This window comes from Condylostylus longicornis, unplaced genomic scaffold (assembly GCF_029603195.1).
Source record: "Condylostylus longicornis isolate FDR11 unplaced genomic scaffold, ASM2960319v2 ptg000054l, whole genome shotgun sequence".
In the NCBI taxonomy this organism is placed as follows: domain Eukaryota; kingdom Metazoa; phylum Arthropoda; class Insecta; order Diptera; family Dolichopodidae; genus Condylostylus; species Condylostylus longicornis.
The window spans coordinates 420,492-440,308 of record NW_026578023.1 but is presented as its reverse complement, the minus strand read 5'-3'; the positions used below and the strand labels follow the sequence as shown (position 1 = coordinate 440,308).

The 19,817-nt window shown below is 25.2% G+C and overlaps 3 protein-coding genes and 2 non-coding genes across 7 annotated transcripts; 2 read left to right on the top strand and 3 right to left on the bottom strand.

The window, feature by feature from the left end:
- Positions 1 to 835: 835 nt before the first annotated feature.
- Positions 836 to 2,124, top strand: LOC129611626 (probable aminoacyl tRNA synthase complex-interacting multifunctional protein 2). 2 transcript variants are annotated; one of them, XM_055524847.1, is made up of 3 exons: positions 836 to 916; positions 984 to 1,751; positions 1,807 to 2,124. In XM_055524847.1, the coding sequence occupies exons 2-3, from the start codon at positions 992 to 994 to the stop codon at positions 2,028 to 2,030; spliced, it is 984 nt and encodes a 327-aa protein (XP_055380822.1). In that variant the 5' UTR covers positions 836 to 916; positions 984 to 991; the 3' UTR covers positions 2,031 to 2,124. The 2 variants fall into 2 exon arrangements, with proteins under 2 accessions (XP_055380822.1, XP_055380821.1); XM_055524846.1 differs by having other exon boundaries at positions 864 to 1,751.
- A 251-nt stretch (positions 2,125 to 2,375) lies between these two features.
- Positions 2,376 to 4,866, bottom strand: LOC129611620 (uncharacterized). Its single transcript, XM_055524839.1, has 7 exons — positions 4,779 to 4,866; positions 4,599 to 4,669; positions 4,066 to 4,333; positions 3,864 to 3,999; positions 3,647 to 3,796; positions 3,086 to 3,284; positions 2,376 to 2,498 (listed from the first exon to the last, which is right to left on the bottom strand). The coding sequence occupies exons 1-7, from the start codon at positions 4,864 to 4,866 to the stop codon at positions 2,376 to 2,378; spliced, it is 1,035 nt and encodes a 344-aa protein (XP_055380814.1).
- A 2,923-nt stretch (positions 4,867 to 7,789) lies between these two features.
- Positions 7,790 to 15,505, bottom strand: LOC129611637 (heat shock factor protein). Of its 2 annotated transcripts, XM_055524862.1 has the most exons (11): positions 15,093 to 15,505; positions 13,227 to 13,335; positions 12,769 to 13,112; positions 11,196 to 11,401; positions 10,408 to 11,134; positions 9,794 to 9,999; positions 9,630 to 9,735; positions 8,919 to 8,981; positions 8,442 to 8,523; positions 8,009 to 8,092; positions 7,790 to 7,945 (listed from the first exon to the last, which is right to left on the bottom strand). In XM_055524862.1, exons 1-11 carry the CDS (start codon positions 15,195 to 15,197, stop codon positions 7,854 to 7,856), a joined length of 2,124 nt encoding a protein of 707 aa, XP_055380837.1. In that variant the 5' UTR covers positions 15,198 to 15,505; the 3' UTR covers positions 7,790 to 7,853. The 2 variants fall into 2 exon arrangements, with proteins under 2 accessions (XP_055380837.1, XP_055380838.1); XM_055524863.1 differs by lacking the exon at positions 8,919 to 8,981.
- Positions 11,464 to 11,580, bottom strand: Trnal-caa (transfer RNA leucine (anticodon CAA)). Its single transcript has 2 exons — positions 11,543 to 11,580; positions 11,464 to 11,509 (listed from the first exon to the last, which is right to left on the bottom strand). It is a non-coding gene; the product is annotated as a tRNA-Leu (tRNA).
- On the top strand, positions 12,485 to 12,601 carry Trnal-caa (transfer RNA leucine (anticodon CAA)). The gene is made up of 2 exons: positions 12,485 to 12,522; positions 12,556 to 12,601. It is a non-coding gene; the product is annotated as a tRNA-Leu (tRNA).
- Positions 15,506 to 19,817: the final 4,312 nt, after the last annotated feature.

The following is a 19,817-nucleotide window of genomic DNA, read 5'->3' as shown; positions in this document are numbered from 1 at the left end:
TATTCATGCACTTCATTATCAATGCATTAAAATAGGTGCTTTAAATGCAAAAATTACAATTTATTGTTGATGCATATATTAAAATTTAAATTCAAGCACTTGCAAAAACAGAATCGAAATTTTGAAACTCAGTAATAAAGCTGCATTTTACTTACATGTTGTAGTTTCATAAATGAGTAAAGAATAACCTTATATTTTAAGTACTATAACGTCCAATTTAGATTGCATACTTAGTTAAAAAAGAATTTAGAAGCACTTTAGTTTTTAAAACATAGGGTTCTTTAAGAGTAACAAATAATTTCAGAAATAAAAAGTAACGCAGCCAAATTTTGATACAAAAAGAAATAATTGATTTATTTTTTGACAACGTCAAAGTACATATGTTAAAATTAATGCGACTTCTCGAAAAATTTATACTTCTAAAAAATCACGCTCAAGGACGATTTCGTGAACGAATTAATCAAAAATTATCGCTAAAATAAGACTAACGTTAAGTTTGCATAAATATACTCATTTTGAAAATTGGTCGAATCTTTTGAGCAAGTGATAGCATCATTTTGTCCTACTATAGCTATAGATCGAGCCGAAGTCACAAGGAAACGTCGCAGTACAAGCGTTCCTTTTACGCTTCTTATCTACCGAGTTAAAAATATTACCAAGTTACAAACAAATTAAGGTACCAAATTACCTAAATAGTGAAAAATTTTTACCTCTGAATAGTCATCCGCTTGCGAACTATGATCAACTACGCCCAACTAAGAAATTCGTTAAAAGCATCGCGTGTAATAATTATTACCAACGATATGACACTATTGCTTTGTTCACAATAGCTTCAGAAATTTCTAAGAGATGTCGTATGTTCAAATAAATAGTTTCATTTCGTGCGCGTGTTCGTTGACAGAGTTTTAACTATTTGGTAATTGATATTTTAATTTTTTGTAATTCTTTGGCTGTATCCCAAAAAAAGGATAATTTAAAAATAGTTCTAGCAATGTATCAAGTAAAACCAACTAGCGTAGATTTCGAAATACAAATTCCTAATTGCATGTATAAGGTTAAAATTGACCAAACATCATCCACTGCTTTGCGAACTAACGAAGAATTTATTAAAGTTAATCATACTACGGTGAAATCTTTTGATATTCTGGATGGCAAAATTAACACTTTATTAAAAAAAAGTGACATGGAGAATATAGAAGCACGGCAAGAATTACTCTTAGATCAATTACATAAATTTAAAACACGACTTTTAGAAATTCGAAAAAAATTAAAATTGAATATATCGCCCAAAAAAGGTAACACGACAGTAAATAAAAACTTAAAAAACGAGGATCTGGGGTTTAGAAAAAAATCGTTAGATATTTTTGAAAACTATTCCGAAATTGATATCGTAGTTAACGCTCATCCAAAATTTGTGCCCTATGGATTGCTCGGAATAAAAAATGCTTGGAAAAATCAAGTTAATTTCGATGTAAAAATTTTTTCTCACTCTACTTTACAAGATATCTCACCAGAAGCGAAACATTTCCAAAAGCAAATTACAGATGGAAGTATTACGAATTCAAAAAATCCTTCAATTAAAACCACAATAATTTGGAAAAACTGTGAACATACTGAAATGATAAGCTCTCCCACAATGTATAAACCAATTTATGGAGAAATAAATATTTTACGATTTTTGGCTAGGATTGGACCATACGACTTTAGATATGATTTCACTTCAAATGCTAATCAAATCGATTCTATTCTCGGTGAGTTATTTTAAAACAACCAGTAACTGCAAAATTTGAAAAAAACTTTTTTTAGATATTTGTTATCAATTGTTGCGATGCTCCGGAAATGCTCAGCAAGAACTTTTAAGAAATTTAAGCAAACTCTTAGATAAACAGAAATTTTTTGGTGGTGAAAATTTATCTATTGCCGACATAGCAGTTAGTAGTTCCTTAAAAAGAATTCAACAGGCCGCATTAAAAAATTTGCCAGAAAATATGAAAAAATGGCAAAATATTATAAAAAACATTTTATATTAATTCAGTAGGCGTATTTATATAACTTGATTTATTTATTATATTGATCTTGCTTTCCGATTGAATTTAATAAAATTCAAATTAAGTCTAATCAAAATTTTTATTAACTTACCATTAAAACATGAAATCTTCAATATCCCAAAAAATTTTTTTATAAAAATTAAAAAAATTTTTTTATTTTATTTTTATAAAATAATTAGGCTCAAAAATGAAACAACACAAACAAAATTTATTTTACAATAATTAAATTTTTATTATATTTTTAAAATTAAATTTTATGTATCTATTATCTGGCTTCCTAAGTTTAGTTTTTAAATTTATTATTTGAATAGCTATTACATTATAATTTTATTTTTTCTTTTTTCCTTTTTTACCCTTTTTTCGTCTTGCTTTAATAACCACTCGCCAAGCACGTTGAATAACTTTTGCAGCTCGATTTAAAATAAACATCATTAATTTGTGTTCAAAGGACTGCGAGTAAATACAAATTATTTTAAATATTAGTAATAATTAGTTAAAATTAATTTACTACATAAATTTTTTACATTTCTTCAAAAAACATGTAATAGTTATATATTTTCCTATCATAATAGTGAAGAAAAGGAGGAATAAATGGCATTCGTAATTAATGATAAAAAATCAATAAAAATTTAATTTTTATAAGACCAAAGCTTTTATGGTATTCGTACTTTTCATATATAAAACCCACAATATTATATTAATTTTTACCGAGTCAGAAAATTTTTGAAATATACATATACTATGTATGTACAATGGCAAAAAGGCAAAAAAACAAACAGGAACTTTACATTAATTACATTTTTAAACGCATGCTAATATCAATCTAGTGATTACACTTATTTTTCTTTTAATCATTCCAAAAGAGTATGGTAGGTTGCAAATCTTAATTTTTAATATCGGAAGTAGAACATTTTTTTATAAAAAAAAACATATTTTTCATTTCCTCTATCCTATTTTTTTTATAAAAAAATCTTCGTTTACTTTTACCAAAAGAATAGCTTTTTGAAAAAAAAAATGGTTTAGAAATATTGTTTTACCTTCTTTGCCTCAGTATCCTTCTGTTGCTTAAGAACAATATATTCACTATTTAGTTGATTAAATATTTCCATAAAATCATCAAATTTTTTTTGCATCTCTTGTCTTTCTTCATCAAGTCTCTCAATTTCCTTTATCTTTTCAAAATTTTCGTGATCAAATTTTTTTATAAATGCTTGCAACTGCAGTAACAAACGATTTCTTTTAAAACGAACAAAAGTAAATTTAAAAATTTAAATAGCAAAACAGCAAAATAAATGAACTTAATGTAAGTTTGATTACGTTCCTATATTTAACACTTATCAAATTTCAAAAAATTTATACCACTATCTGCCTAAAAAAATTATTTACTACAGAAAAATAAAACCAAAACTTTTAAGAAATATTTTAATGGTTTTGGTTTTTAATTTTTTTAACTTAAGCATACATATGTATATACATAGTATGTATGTATAATATACATATATACATAGTATATAGATACATAAACGTAGCTATTAGGTTTTATATGCTTATTCATATAATTTAACTTTTAATAGAGTTAATTTGTTAAAATTTAATACCGCCTTTGTCTGAGACTTTTGTCTTTTCGTAAATTCTCTGTCAAAATCTTAGAATAAGTTAATTTTGCTTCTTTTAGTTCTTCTTCAAGTTGAACTCGACGTTGCTCACTTTCAGTCCAAATTTCTTCCATTTTTTGATTAGAGTGCACCCTATAAAATGCATTAATATTATTTTAAATTCAATATTTAATTTTTTATAAAAATCAAAAGATCTAACATTTCTTTTTTAATTTTTATACTATTTTCCCATTTTTTAAACGATAAATCTTCCTTATATTTTTTTATAAGACCATCTTTAGTAAGTAATTTCCAATTTAAATTCGCTTCTTTTTCCATGAGTTGAGACATTAAAACTGTAATTGGATTTATACATAATTTTTTGTGTACATTCATATATTACAATAATATTATTAATTTACGTCCTGCATCTTTTCTAGTTTTAACACTTTCATGAAACATTTCATGTAACTGCTTGTCACGTAATGTTTCCGTTATATTTGATGCTGTTAATTTTACTTCTGCAATTTTTCTAATTTCTTTAATTGAATCTAAAAGCGTTTTACAAGTTTCACTCAAGGAATTTATATATTGATTTAGACATTGTCGAAACTCAACATTTTCATAAAAAATATCTATTACTGTAAGTAAACAGAAATCAAATTTTTTCGTTGCTACCATCATTGGATCCTTAAATTAAAATTAATTTAATCTTAAACTTGAAAATTTAATTATAGCAAATGTAAATATGTAAATGTATGACATGCTAGTTATTAAACAGTATGTGCTACATTTTATAATAAAAAAACCAATTACTTACGTATCCTTTTAAATTAGTATATTTTTCTAAATAACATCGAATTTTTAATATTGTATCTTCTGAAAAATATTTCGCTAATTCATTTGTATTATTAATAAGTTTCGGTAATATCAATGCTATTTTAAGTCTTTCAACCGATCCATCTAAAACATTCAAAACTCTTTCAACAAGTCTTAAATGTTCATGACTCTCTCCCATGGCAACATCTTAATATGAACGTACATGTGGGTATGTATGTAATATAAAAATTATATAATGTAAATATATGTATATAAATTTAATTTTAAAATTAATCGACTTTAATTTTTATATCACCTTTTGCACCACCTTCGTCAGACTCCATCATTGCTTTAAAAGAAGGTAAAGGGCCCTCTGTTTTAGATTCATTTGCCTGTTCATCCATTAGAAACTCTTTATATTTCCATAAACGTATGTAAGTATTTATCAAACAAATTTAATTAAAAAGTCAACTAAAAAATATTCAAAATTTTCTTTTTTATTCTTCATCAATGTTTCATGTTTAATAAACTTTAATAACGATAGGCTTGCTAACAAAAATATTATATTTTACAAGATTGTTTTTCTAATAATAAAATTGAAAAGACTTATCGATAAAACATTCTTATACTGTAATAGACCTTTTCTTTGTAGTATTGCTATGGCAAAAAATATGAAATGATGGTACCTAGATACAATAACGTACATAATTATTTAAGTGATTAACATTTAAATAAAATAATCATTCAAAATTGCTATAAAAATATTATTTTTTAATTTGTTCTATGTATATACATATGTATTCTGTGTATACGCATACATATGTATATATGTGTATTTTTTAAATTTTCAACCAATAAATTCTATTTATCGAATCAAGTTTACATAAATTTTGCTAAATTTGAAATGATGAGAATTGATGTTGCAGCAGTTTTTGTACCCCAAATCTTTTCCGGGCCTCTTTCTATCATTATCAATATTTTTTGCCAAATATGCAACCATATTGTATAGGTTCCGTAAATATATAGGGTGAAATTCGAAGGAGCTCTACAACTTTTGTTCGAGAACCGTTCAGAAAATCTATCCAACCAATAGATTCAAACCAGAATACCCCAGAATAGCGTGATCCCGATGGTAGTCTGAAACAAAAGATAACAAAAGTAAGTCAAAACATATTGGAGAAAACGTCTTGAAAAGCTTTGCAAGTTTTTGTCGGGACATTTTTGAATTGTTGCTTGTATGATTTATTTTTAGCTTTAAATATCCTCGCAAAAAGTGCAAATGAAATGCTTGCGTTGTTTTTATTCATTTAGTAAAAATTTGGTTTCTAAACTTAATTAATTGATTTTAAATGGATAAGGTAAGAGCACAGTCGCAGAAAATAAGGTAAATTCCAATAGATAGAAAATATGGTAAATTTTTTTACACTCCGAAATTTTGAAGTTTACAAGCAAATATATTTATTACTGCAGTAAAATTGCAATAAATCTAGAATAAAATTAAGAAATGTTGAAAAAACAAAACAAAATGATATTTTCAGAATTTCTAATCGTTTTTATTTTTAAACCGAATTACAGACATTAATAGTACATAATCAATTTGATCCTTAATAATTAAGTCTTATTTTTATCTTTTGCCCTCATTGTAGTTTAAAATAATCAAAAATATTTTTCAGTTTTTTTACTTTTATTTATTCATAAAATTATAGTTAACAAAAAAAAAGTCATACATGTATTAAACTAAATTTAAAATAAAAACCGAAATGTAGACATCTTATATCAGTTTTTTTTTTTTAGATACAGATGTTCAGTTAATGCATTTCAGTTTTGTTATTTTTTGGGAAATGAGACATTTTTTAAAATATTCGAACTTAAAAGCAAAATAACTTTTTTACTGAATTTAAATTTCGTTTTTCTTAAATAAACATAAAAAAAATAGTTTTTTTTTTTTTTACAAATACGTTTTAAATTTGAACTTTCTGCAGACACATTTGCGCAGTTACAGCTTTTTAAATTACGAATTAAATAAGTAATAAATAAAAAATTGCATCAGGACCATGGTTTCACTAATTTTTGGCATATAAACGTTCCATATTTGAAAATATTATCTCTTTTCTGAAACAACTTATATAGCACATCATCTTTTTCACCAAGTAGTGTTAAAATGTTAACAAAGAGGGTCAAGAAGTCTTATAATACACGTATTATAATACACAAATGTGCAAGTATCACATTTTGTAATCCTGTGATATTATAAAATTTTTATTTATAAAAAATATTTTTGAATAACATAATCCATTATATTATTTTTAAATTTTTTTGAGTTTTTTTTTATAGTTTGTTACTTTAAGACTTCCCTAGTTATTTTGATTCAAGTTAGAATACTGTAAATAACGTTCATTGTCTAATTAATTATGAAACGCATTTTTTTATGGTCTTTTCATTTTTTTTTTCTGTTTTCTTTTTTATTAAAATTAATTATGTATGAATCAATTTTTTATCTATTAAAATTTTTATTCAAGAAACGATGATTAATTGTACTGATTTTTAAGCTGTGAATCAAAATTTATTATAAATAAAATATTTCAAATTAATTAAAAAATTTCAAAATTATAAAAAAATTATGAAAAACAGAAAAAAATATTCGGTATTTCAGTAACCTTCACCTTAAACACTAAGCGTGATGCCGAAAATTCATTACTTTAAAATTAAATCCAAGCGGGAAAAATATAATTTCCAATGTGAGTGTATATTGAACAAAAAAAAAAATTAATTGTATTTTTAAATTAAATTTTTGTATTATAATAATAAAAAAGTACACAAACCTAAAGGGTAATTTTAAATATTTTTTTGTAAAAAAAAAAAAAAAAATTGTTAATACATTATTTTTGTATTTTTCTTTTACAATTTTTTATATACTATATTGCATACGTAAATATAGTCAAAATATATTAAATATCTATATACGTATACAATAATGAATGTATTTATATTCAGTTTGATAAAAAATATTATTTTTTTTTTATAATTATTGAAAGTTTTACATAAATAATATGCGGACATTTTATACCATTTGTTTTTAATTTACAGAACAAAAATTTTGCTGTTTATAAAACGAATCCTTAGTCTTTATATTACTTTTATCATATGTTAATAATTTACATTAGGTACGCACTATTTAGATTTAAATTTGTTGAAAAATTATTTTTGTATAATTTATTGTAAGGTTATGAAATAATAACTTTGTTGTTTAACATAACATAGTGCTAATTCCGATCGATATTTTACGATTTTAATTAAAATTGAAAAAATTTTTAAAAATTTAAAAAATTTTCCTTTTTTTTTTTGCAAAAACAAGTAACTAATTTTTTCTCTGAGTCTATGACCGTTGTTTTCAGAATGGAGCTTTTCGTGGTTCAGGCCGAGGTGTATTCAATACTGAACTAGTACCGTCTCTTGATCTAGGTGAACTTGCTTCTTCAAGTTCTGGAATTCATAAAAAAATCATATAATAATAAAAATGAGAGAAACAAGCAAGCAAAAATTTACCAGAATTATTATCTTTGTTTATTTCAAGAATATCAGATAAATCTCCGAATCCCCCATATGCTTGATAAGTTGCTACTTCAGAGCCTGAAAATAATTAAAACATTTAACTAATAATATAAAAGATCAATTAGTTATTTAATAACACACACAAAAATATTTCACTGTGTTATTTGAAAAAATAAACATATTATAGGTTCATTCTGTATCTTACATTATTTAGTCATTTATATTAGAATTATCTTTTTTTTTTAAATGAAAATGCTAATTTTTTACATCAGGAATGTTGACTAAATTTTGTATGTTTTAAGAAAAAATTAAGAACATAGTACAAAAAGCATTCTTTCAAAGAATATAAATGATAGCCAGTTATGTTTTTTTAACTAATGAGTTAAAATTAGATACAGAATGCATTTTTATCGTATTGAAGTTTTACCAGTTTTTCCATTATTGTTGTCTGGTAGATCATTGACCATTGAAAGTCCATAGGGGCCCAAAATATCAGAGTCGTTAAAGAGCTAAAAAGTATTATCAAATTAAGTTTTCAAAAATATAAAAGAAAAAACTTTATACTCATATATATGGCATGTAATAAAATTAGTGTTTGTAATTCAACATTATACACATTATGTAGGTGAAACAGCGAATAATTTTTAAACAAATGATTTAGTTAAAAATAATTTTTTAATTAAGTTTAAGTAAAGCATTTTTTTTTTTTCAATTAAAGACGCAAAATAATTTTAACAAAACAGATGTTAAGCACTTTGTTTATATTGTTCATATTATTTATCTAACCGTCGATTTCCATAATTACAACCCATTTTTATTCTAATTTAGCAATGATTCTATCAACGAACAGTTGATACAAAACATAATTAATTTTTTTGTTAAAATTATAAAATGTATTATCTACCTTTGTCCAAAAATCAGTTTCCACAGCTTGCGATGGATAAATTCGATTTGTTGAATTGCCATTCTTTTTAATTATATCATTAATAATATAGTATTTTTTTATTGAAAATAAAAATAAATAATATTATGTAACCACATTTTTTAGGTTTTTTTTTTTTTTGTAAATGTTAAATATTAAAAAGTTACTTCTTTTTGCGAAATTATTTACAAAAAAGAAATTAAAAATTCTAAGCGGATTTTATTTTGAATTGTAAATTTTTTTTGTAAACGGTATGACATCAGGCTAAGCCTGAAAGTCCACACAAAATTGTATTATTAATTTCTTGCAAAAAAAAATTCTAGTAAAATTTTCAAAGTGCTTTTTTTTGCTTTGATTTAAAAAAAATTTATACATATTCAATGCCTGGGTAGCCAAAAATTTTTAATTTTTAATAAAATAAAATAATCTTATATTATAAAACTTAAAAGAACAGTATTATATTTAAAATGTATAAAAGAAAACATTCTAAAAAATTTTTCAAAAAAGTTTTTGCAATTTTTAATATTGATTGCCAGCAGCATTGCAGCGTTGTAGTTGATTTTCATCAACATTTGTTGTTTCACTACTGCCTTTGGCTATCAAATCCAATATAAAATCCATATCTTCATCACTGATATCATTTTTTTTATAACAATTATTATTATTAAAATTCTGCTCTTTGTAATGACTTACTCCCGATAAAGTTGTCGTATCAAATGAATACGAGTCTCCTTTCAGTAAATCTTTTAAGTTTTCTAGGTCATCTTGAACATTATCCAAATGATTGTGGAAATCCTCGCTAAAATGGTAAAAGCTATGAATGACAAAAGCGGTAAAACATGTATAAAAATACTAACGGTGATTGTAATTTCATTATATCTTCACTAGATTTCTGAGTTGAATATTTAACTACCGTCATTTCGTTCTTTTCATTATCGTTTTTCTTATTAGATTCACCGCTTTGATCAATTTTCGATTGTATTTCTTTAGATGTAGAAGGGACTGGTGTTTGTGTTTCAAGAGAAGTTGATCCTAAATTTATGTCGCAAGTCATTGAAGAGTCCTTAAATATTGGAGAATCTTTTTTGAAAAAAATATTTACATATTGCTTAAAGTATTTGCATATTGCTAAAAATATTTACATATTGTTAAAAATATTTACATATTGTATATATTTTTTAAGCCTAGTTATTTTTCCTTTTTTTTTTCAAAAAAAAAAAAAAAAGAAATTAACTTTGAAGTTCACCTATTTTTGCCTAATTCTCCCAGAGAATGTTATTAACGTTTCTTTAAAAAGTTTTGCTGATTGTACTTAAACATAACGTATAATGAGTTTTAATTTATTTTCCAAAAATTTTTTTATCTTAATACTAACAAAGTAATTTCTTATTATGTACTATTAATTTCTTTGAAAATAAGATAAGATATCCCCCATACCCGAATTTTTTTCAAAATTAACTAAGCTTAATACCTCAAATAAATCTGATGGCATGTCAGTATTCAAAAAATCTCCTTCATACATAGATTTGCCTTGCGATAATGATTGTGTGGTTTTATTTTTGTCAGATTCGTTTGAATGAATATGTGCATCATTGTTCTCAGTAGAATTATTCTCGACATTTGTTGTTGTTTCTGTATTGGATGACATTAAAGCCGAATCAATCGCTGGTGATAAACTGCAAGAGTTTGTTGGAGATGGAGTTTTCAAAAACATTAGGGGGTCCAGTTCATTTTTTTCAGCTTTAATATTGAGTTGTTCATTAGTATTTCTGGGAGTTTTTACATATTCCACTGTAAGAGGCGAATCTCTGACATGCTTTCTTTTTCTTGAATTTTTTTCAATTTGCTTTCCTGGTATATAGTTGTCGTGCTTAGTTTTTTCCTCCTTGACCATCGGTGTTGGTAAAATTCCCATATCTACAAAATTCAGTGGTTCAGAGTCAGCTTCATTACTTTCTGGTAATTCTCTTATTTGGTAAACCCATTGATTTTCGGAATTACTGCCATTACTATTAGTGTTTGAAGTAAACAGTTTTGCATCTTCAATACTTTGATTAGATTGTTGTTCATAAAATTGACTTGATACACTTAAATTTGAGTTCGGTCTTTCTATATTTGAGCGCGGTGAAAGGGATTCTATGTGTGTTGGTTCAGTTTCTCCACTTACAGTTGTCATAGGCGGACTAGGTGGACCACTCCTACAATAATATAAAAGTAAATATAAAAAAATATTTTGCAAACACAAACAACATAATTTACATTAAATCTTCGTCGTTTCCTTCAACATCAGCAACTTCATCTAATAATTCCTCAGTCAACTCATGAATTACTGGACCAGATTCACTTTCACTAGGTTTCCTACTTGTTGAAGATTGTGGAGCGTCATTTATCATTAGTTGAAAAGTCCGTTTAACACCACTCATGTTTCTCGAAGGTTGTACGATGGTTACCAAAAATTGTATTAACTAAAAAGAAATAATTAAAAAAAAATCTTTTTAATTTAATAATAAACATAAAAAAAAAATTTTGTCAGAAGTGGGATTCGAACCCACGCCCTCAATCGAGGACCAGAACGCTCAGATTACCTTAAATCAGGCAAGATTTCTCTTGAGTCTGGCGCCTTAGACCGCTCGGCCATCCTGACATATTACTAAATATTCTTTAATATCATTTAAAAAACAAAATCTATTAAATATCAAACTGTACCATAGACACAAACCAAATTACCCATATTATTTTCTCAATTAATAAGTAAATTGGTATATAAGAAACAGTTTAGTTTATTTTAGATATTAAAATAATTAAAATTAAATTATAATTATTTTAACCATTAAAGCTTTAATTTAAAAGTTTTCTTGATAAACTGCAAAGTCTACATGGATAATGTTATAACAATAATATTACCCGTCTGTCTATAGTATTACCGAAAAGATTTAACTTTATATTATAAAATTTGAGTCAAATTTTTAATGGAAAATTTTTTTCATAATGTATTGTCTCAAACATACTTTCAAATCTTTAAACATAAAAAAGAAGAATAAAATTGATGTCCAATTAAAAAAAAAAACAATTTTCTTAAAAATAAGTATAGTTTTCGGTTGTTCCCTTGTTGAAAATAAACAATTGTTAGGGTGACACATTTTAAAACAATAAACGTTTTAAATAAAATATCAATGATTAAACTACCGCTTTTACTTTTATTTTTTAATTTCTTTCGTCAAAACTAGAATATTTATTTTTTTGAGGGAGTCATTCATTATTTTGTGAGACATTTTTTTTAAATCATAAAATTCATAGTTCTTTAACAGTTCACAGTTCGTTTAAGTTACAGATGGTAAATAATATAACTTTTCTGGATCAAAAGTGTACTACTTATTTATAAACATTTTAATTATTGTGAATGCTTTGAAAATATTCAATTGTGAATTTACGATATATGTATAGGTACTTATTTGATAATGATTTTTTTCAGTGAAAATACATATTTTCGCGTTATACTTGAACCCTTATAAATTGAAAACAACATTTTAGCAAATAATTGTTATAATGTCAGGATGGCCGAGCGGTCTAAGGCGCCAGACTCAAGAGAAATCTTGCCTGATTTAAGGTAATCTGAGCGTTCTGGTCCTCGATTGAGGGCGTGGGTTCGAATCCCACTTCTGACAAATTTTTTTTTTTTTATAAATATTGAATTTTTAAATGTTTTTCAATATTATGGCAAAATATTTTTTAACATTTTAAATATTTCATTAATTTAAAATGTAATAAAACACTTTTTTATAAATTTTTAACAACAAATGTAAATTAAAAAAAAAATTAAATGTTCTCTTACCTTATTAACAATTTGTTGCTGCTTAATATGTTTTTGACGTAAATTAGCAATTTCACGCCATAACGCTTCATTTTCTTGTTTCATTACAGAAAATCTCGAATCTAATGAATCTTGTCTTCCCCGCATTGCTTTGACTTCATTCAAAACTTTGCTAACTGATTCCACTTTAATTCCAGCTTTATCATCAATTAGTTGTTGATGTTGTTTAGTATTTGCAATTTTCCTTTTTATATGTTCAAGAAGATAAGGACAACCACGTTTAAAGCAAGGATGGGTGAATTCCATTTCGTCGCGGTCAAATTTTAATCCTCCGTTATCAATTGAAGTAATTTTATGAAATCCATCTAAATATTAATTAAAAAAAGAATACATATGTAGCCCAACAAATGATCATGATAAATTTTTTAAAAAATTATAGAAGTTTACTACTTCCTATAGAATTTACTTCAAAAACTTACACATATTCAGTTGTCTTATGAAACTTGCCATATTATTGTGTTTATAATTTAATGGTAAAAGCTCCCTAGCGAATTGCGCTTGGTTCTGAATGATAAAACTTCTTCCATCCTATAGAAATTAATAAATTTTTTAAATGTTTAATGAATTTAATGTTTTTATTTTGAGAAATAATTCGAGTATTTGAAATTCATATATTGTAATACTTATATACTTATTTATAAGCTACCTACAAGCTAATTGGTCAGAAATAAGTCTATATAAAAATTTACAATGCACATATTTAAAGTGATACCTTCAAATTTTTACGTCTTAAAATTAATAAGTCTGACTTTATATACCTTCGCCTACTTAATATATTTTAAAAACATGACATAACTGTAGGCTAGTAGTTTTATATTCATATTATGCATTTACGAAATGGTGAATTTAAGAAATAAATAATATAGGTATATTGATAATTTGATGTTGCTTTACAAAAATATATTGTAATTTCTTCCTCTACAATATTTTTAATTAGTTTCATATGTCTTTTGATTTGATAGTTTTTTGTTTCACAAGCTAACGTTAAAGATCATAAAACGGAAGTAATGAGTATATGAGTATATATAATATATATATATATATATAATGTGTATATGTTACCAAATGCACCTGCCATATAATATGTAGGAAATTATGGTTTGCAATCTTAAATTTCATTACATATTTTACAAATATGTCGTATTATGACTTAAAAAAGTTTTGAAGACATTTCCGACAAAATATAAGTAGGTGGATACTTTCCAGTTACATACATACAAATTTCCAAAAAAATTTAATTATGTAATGTAATTTTTAATATTATAACCTATTATATAAAAACAAATAAAAAAATTAATTTAAAACAAAATAGCATATGAAACATCAAAGCCAGGAACACCTGATGGAAACAGTAAGAAAAGGATAATATGTATCACAAGAATATCCAATAACAATATATATGAATAAATGAATGTAGGTACCCGATAAAAACACGTAGAAAATTGTTGTTTTGAGCTTAAAATATACGCCAATATTTTACGGCAGAATATTTTTTATATGAATCAAATTTCATAAATTTAAGAAAATTAAGTTTATACATTTTAGTAAGATAACATATATCGCAAAGATATTATATTTTAAAGTAAGAAAAAAACAATAAGAAACTTGAACCATTTTTATCATAATTAAAAATGATATTTTTCCTTATATATGTTAGTATTTACAATACTTCAATTATTTTTTTAATATATAATGTTTTATTATTAATTTTCGTAAATTGATAATTATTTATGCCTTTTTAAATAAATAATATGTACATTCAAACACATAGGTAGTACACATATACATTTAATATTTATTAATGTATATACATATGTAGTTATTTTAAAAATTTTCCTTAATACCTATTCAACAAATTTACTTTTACCTTAATTTAATCGTGGGTGAACTATATATACAAAAAACATCAACTTTTGATGACGTAAAATCTATAATTATTTCAAAAAAAAAACTTAATGATAAATGCAAAGTCGAATTTGGACATTACTTTTATTTTCTGTCCATAACCTAGCCTAGGTTTGACCTCGAAAATTTCATTTACTAAAATGTCTAACACTTAATGCGTAAAAGTTAACTAACATATTTTAGTAGAAAACTGAAATCCTACAAAGTTATTTCTAAAACACAGAAATATGTTTAAACCAAAACCAAAAAAAAAATTTCTGTTGCAAAAGTCGGCGGTGTAGCCATTTTTTTTTAATAGTTGTTTTTCTTGAAAGTTTTAATAACAATTAAAATTTTTTAACAATTCAAAATTATCTTTTGAAATGTAAATATCTTTTTACCTTACTCCAATATATTAGATTATTTGTCTCTGGATCTTCAACCAAACGCCATAATTTTGCCAGAAAGGCTGGAACTCCAGCCCCTGTATCACTAAATGTATGCATTTCACAGTATGATTTTTATCAACAGTCTTTATTTTTAATACAATTCAGAACAGAAGTGCATAAATTGAATTAAAATTTTTAAATAATTCAATATTTAAAAAAATAATAATTTTAAGATCGGTTCTTTATTTTTTAATAATTTTTTATCAATTAATGAATGCACTTTTTATATAATTGTGCTTTTTTCCCCCAAATCAAAGAAGAAAATACAAAAATTAAAATTTTTATAGAAATTTCACAATAGCTATTCTTTTAATTAATTTTTTTACTTAATAAATCGAATCACGACGTATATCATTTCGTTTTGCTTTTTCGACTATTTTTGTCTCTTTTTCTAATTTGCTCAACTTGACATTTACAATACAACTAAATATTTTCCCTAAAAACATTTATATATTAACCAATCAACTGATTACTTGACGTCAATTTGCGAGTAAGCTCTTCTAGTTGTTTCTAGGGTTTTCAATACGTTTTAAATAATAGACGTATAAAGCATAGACAAAATTTTTCGCTCAATATTGAAAATCAGCTGATTTCCCATTTTGAGATTTTAGTAGTCCGGTCTCTGACTCCAAAAAATTTCTGATATTTCCAAAAATTTTGCAGTAATTTCACTCTTTCATAATTAATTAATGTTTCACAATGAAAATATAAAAGAGCAAAGAAATCGGTTAAACATGGGCAAAAGTGACAATTAAACCAGTAGTAAAAATCCAGTTGCTGGCAGTGGTTTTCTTTGAAAGAACACTAACAATAAAAAAATGGGTTGTAAGTAAAATTTCAAGAAAATTCGTCGAATACTTTCTTGAAAATATCAACCATACAATCCAGTTGCTTAAACCTGATATAACTCAAAAACTTATCAAATCGTTTTATAGTCAAAGTAAACTCAAATATAAATCTTAATTAAAATGGGCTCAGTTAAAATTGAAATATCGAAGACAAATAGCCGCTATCGTCAATCTTTTCATTTTATTATACAGTAAAAATATTTTTTGAATATGAGAGAGAACTGTCAGAAAAAAATGATATAACAATAATAACTATGACATAAATCGTAAAGCTCAAATTCTGATCCAAAACGCAAATTGTAGCAATGTATATTTTTTTAGAAAACAACAAATTTGCTTAGTACACATTACTTTCAAGCACTTTACTAGCGCTAGGTTTGCGATTATATTTGCAAATTAAATGTCATGGAAATATATATTTTTCTTAAACATTTTTCAGTATATAGGAATCCATTTTCTCCGAAAAATTGACACTTAAGATTAGGTTGTGCCACAATGCAAATTTCGATATACATTACCGCAAACAATGTATAACGAAAAAATACTTTCTTTATATGCATACGAAGTGTTAAATATTGTGTATGAACCTAATCATTCATATATATCTTTTTATTCGCCGAGCACAAAGAAAATAAAGTATTTATTCATGTATCGTTAATATTCAGGTGGTAATATTCGCATCGCATACTTACAACTTCTTTTTAATGTGTGACAGATATTGTGACAAGTTCAAATGATATTTTGGAAAAAAACTCCAGTTGAAATCTGTAATCTTATTAGAATAATCACATATCCAGTTAAAAAAAAACGAATGTTCTGATTATACGATTACGAGCTGTGCGTTTACGTCTCGTTTAAGGTACTTTTTTTGTGCTATATAATTTTCCATTTGAATTGATCGCCTAGTCACTACTTTTATTAAAAAAAAAGTTTTTTTCAATTGGTTACGAAAATAAGATAAGACCATAAAAATAAGTCATAAAATTGTGAATAATGCTCTGAGTATTTGATATAAATTTTTTTTTTTAATTTGTTTAATTTTTTTGTAGGCCGTTTCTACATTAAATTGTGGTTTTAATTGTAAAATACGGAAAATGTCGCAGAAATTTTCATGTCAACTTTGTGTTTTCATTTCCGTTGTAGCTTTTATATATTTATGTTATGCTAAGGATTTCATTTCAAATTTTACTATACATACGTATTCTAAAAATTTTCCATACAGTACAGAACAGATCAACAACGGAATCTAATGTTAAATTTGAAATAAAAACCTAGGACATGACTAGGACGGATCAGTAACACAGTCTAATCTATAGAATAATTTACAATAACAATAGGATTAAGTAAATCTAAAAAACTAAAGTAAATTAAGAAAACACTAGGAACTATGAGGGTACAAAAACGGAAAAAGAAATTCCTTAAATTTTTAAACTTCCCAATAATGAAAAATTGTGTACAAAATGACTCAAGCTTGTCTATAAATAAACTGTAAATGCTTTAGGTGTGTCTTCATTTGTGAACCTGAATATTCTAAAAAAGAAAAAAGTTGCTTCTATACTATTATTTTTAAAATTGCAAAGAATATGTGTATTTTTATGTGCATATATGCATATATAGAGTTGGGCTTGGGACCTCTGCTTGAAAATGACATTTGGCTAAGTCATTTCAGATTTTAGTAAACTTTCGAAATTCTTAATACATATTGTGCATACAGTAAAAGCTGCTTTACTTTTGTTTGGGGTTTTGCAGTTTGAAATTCCTGTGTACATATTTGTTTGAATTTTTTATTTGTGAAAAACATTTTTTTTATATGTTTGCAATTCTAATTACCAATTGCAAAAATTATTCAAAATAAATAAAAACAAATGTTTTTTTTAATTTTGTATATTACTTTTTAACAATTTACTATAATCAACTAGAATATTGTATATTTTACTATCATTTTCACACTGATCTAAAGGTGAAAGCCCCGAATAACTTTTCAAATCAATATCTGCAAAATTGCACAAAAAGATTTTTACAAAAATTTCATTTTTATTTTGAACCGCTTGATTTAATGGACTCAAACCGTGTTTTAGATCTCTGATGTTTATAATTTTACTCTTTTTCAAGCGAATGTCCGGCAAACATTCCAAATTTTCCAAACTTTCATTCATTTTTGCATTATAGTATAGCAAAAGTTTTTCTTTCGATAAATTTCCATTTTCAACCTTCACAAATTTAACCTTCAAAATGCTATTAATTTTTTCAAACAATAAATGACAAAAAATGGGCTTATCTTTATTAACACAAAAATGAAATATTGTTTGTCCTTCGCAATTAGTATTTTCTAAATATTTTAATGTGCTTATGTCAGGAAAAAAAGAATCCAGTAAATTTTTAAACAGTTCTATATGGGCTGAATTTTCATATAAACAATCGACTGCTAAATAAATTAAGTTATTTTCATCTTCATCTATTTCATGGATTAGGGCAGAACAGCATTTCATTAATTCTTCAAAAATATTTTTTTTACAACAATGGATAATTGCAAATTGCAATAAATTTGTTTCCTCATTTCTTACTAAGACGTCTTTTAAATCAATCCCAATAAATTTAAAAATGTACAGCTGCCTTTTTACTTTTTTTAAATCATTTGATCGTATTGCTTCATGTATGGGCAGAAGTCCTACCTCTTCCAAATACGTTAAACAGCTATTATATTCTTCCTTCATTGTACTTATAAGCTTTTCTTGTGGTTTGCTTGGAAGACACATTTCTTCTATAAAATAATCTCCAAGATTCATAATGTTGCTCAAAAGCGGATCTAAAGCGGGCATATTTTCTACTAAATCATTTTCGTTATTAACATTTCTATGTTTATTTTCTTCTCCAGAAAGAAACGAACTTTCTATTTTCTCATACCGTTGTTTTATCGATCTATCGTTTTGTATTAAAACTTTCTTTGTTTCTCCAGAAGATTTTTCTGCTCTAGGACCTCGCAGCTTCCGTTTTCTCTTTTTTTTGTCTTCCGGTTTTGTAGGCGAGGAAGGATTATTCGGAGTTGAATTTTGAACCATTTCAAAATCTTCTATAACGGTTTGCGTGCCTTTTTCTTCAAATTCTTTGTTTACGCATTTGCAAATATCTGAAGTCTTTGAACCGCTAATAGCTAAACGAAAAAATTATTTTGTGATGTAGTCGCAACTGACTGATATGTTTTACAAATCGTCAAAATAGAATTTTTGTCTTACCTTCTAATACTCTTTGAACCACCTCCTGATCATCAATTTTAAATAACGCGACAAATAAATCCTTATACTGCGGCAAAACTTCTTTTATTCCTAGAAGTTTATATTTAGCAGGAGAATTGGACATTTTAAATTATAATTTAAATTTACAATTTGGTAATTCCCCAGAAAGATATAATTTTTCTTTTAACACAATCAAATAAAGGGTGTTTTTAATTAATTTTCTTTTAGGTCATTTAACTGTCATTTAATTTTCAAGTAGAATAATGTCATTATATCTGTTCAATTATTTACCATTTTAAATTTAATGGATTTGCAGTATAAAAATGATTGGAAATTTTTTACATAAACAATTTGTAATTAATAAACTTTTTCCGCTAAAAAAAATGTTCTATTTTTATTAAAGATAATTTAATAAAAATTTTCTATTTTCGAAGACAAGTAAAATGCATTTTAAATTTTTATAACAAATTAGATAATTTGTTTTGCAAGATTTCTTTAAAAAGGAATATTTTTTCGAATTTATTAGTTTTTTGACAGACATAATTGATTGTCAAAACAAATGAGTTATCAAAGTATAATTTTTGTTCGAAATAAGG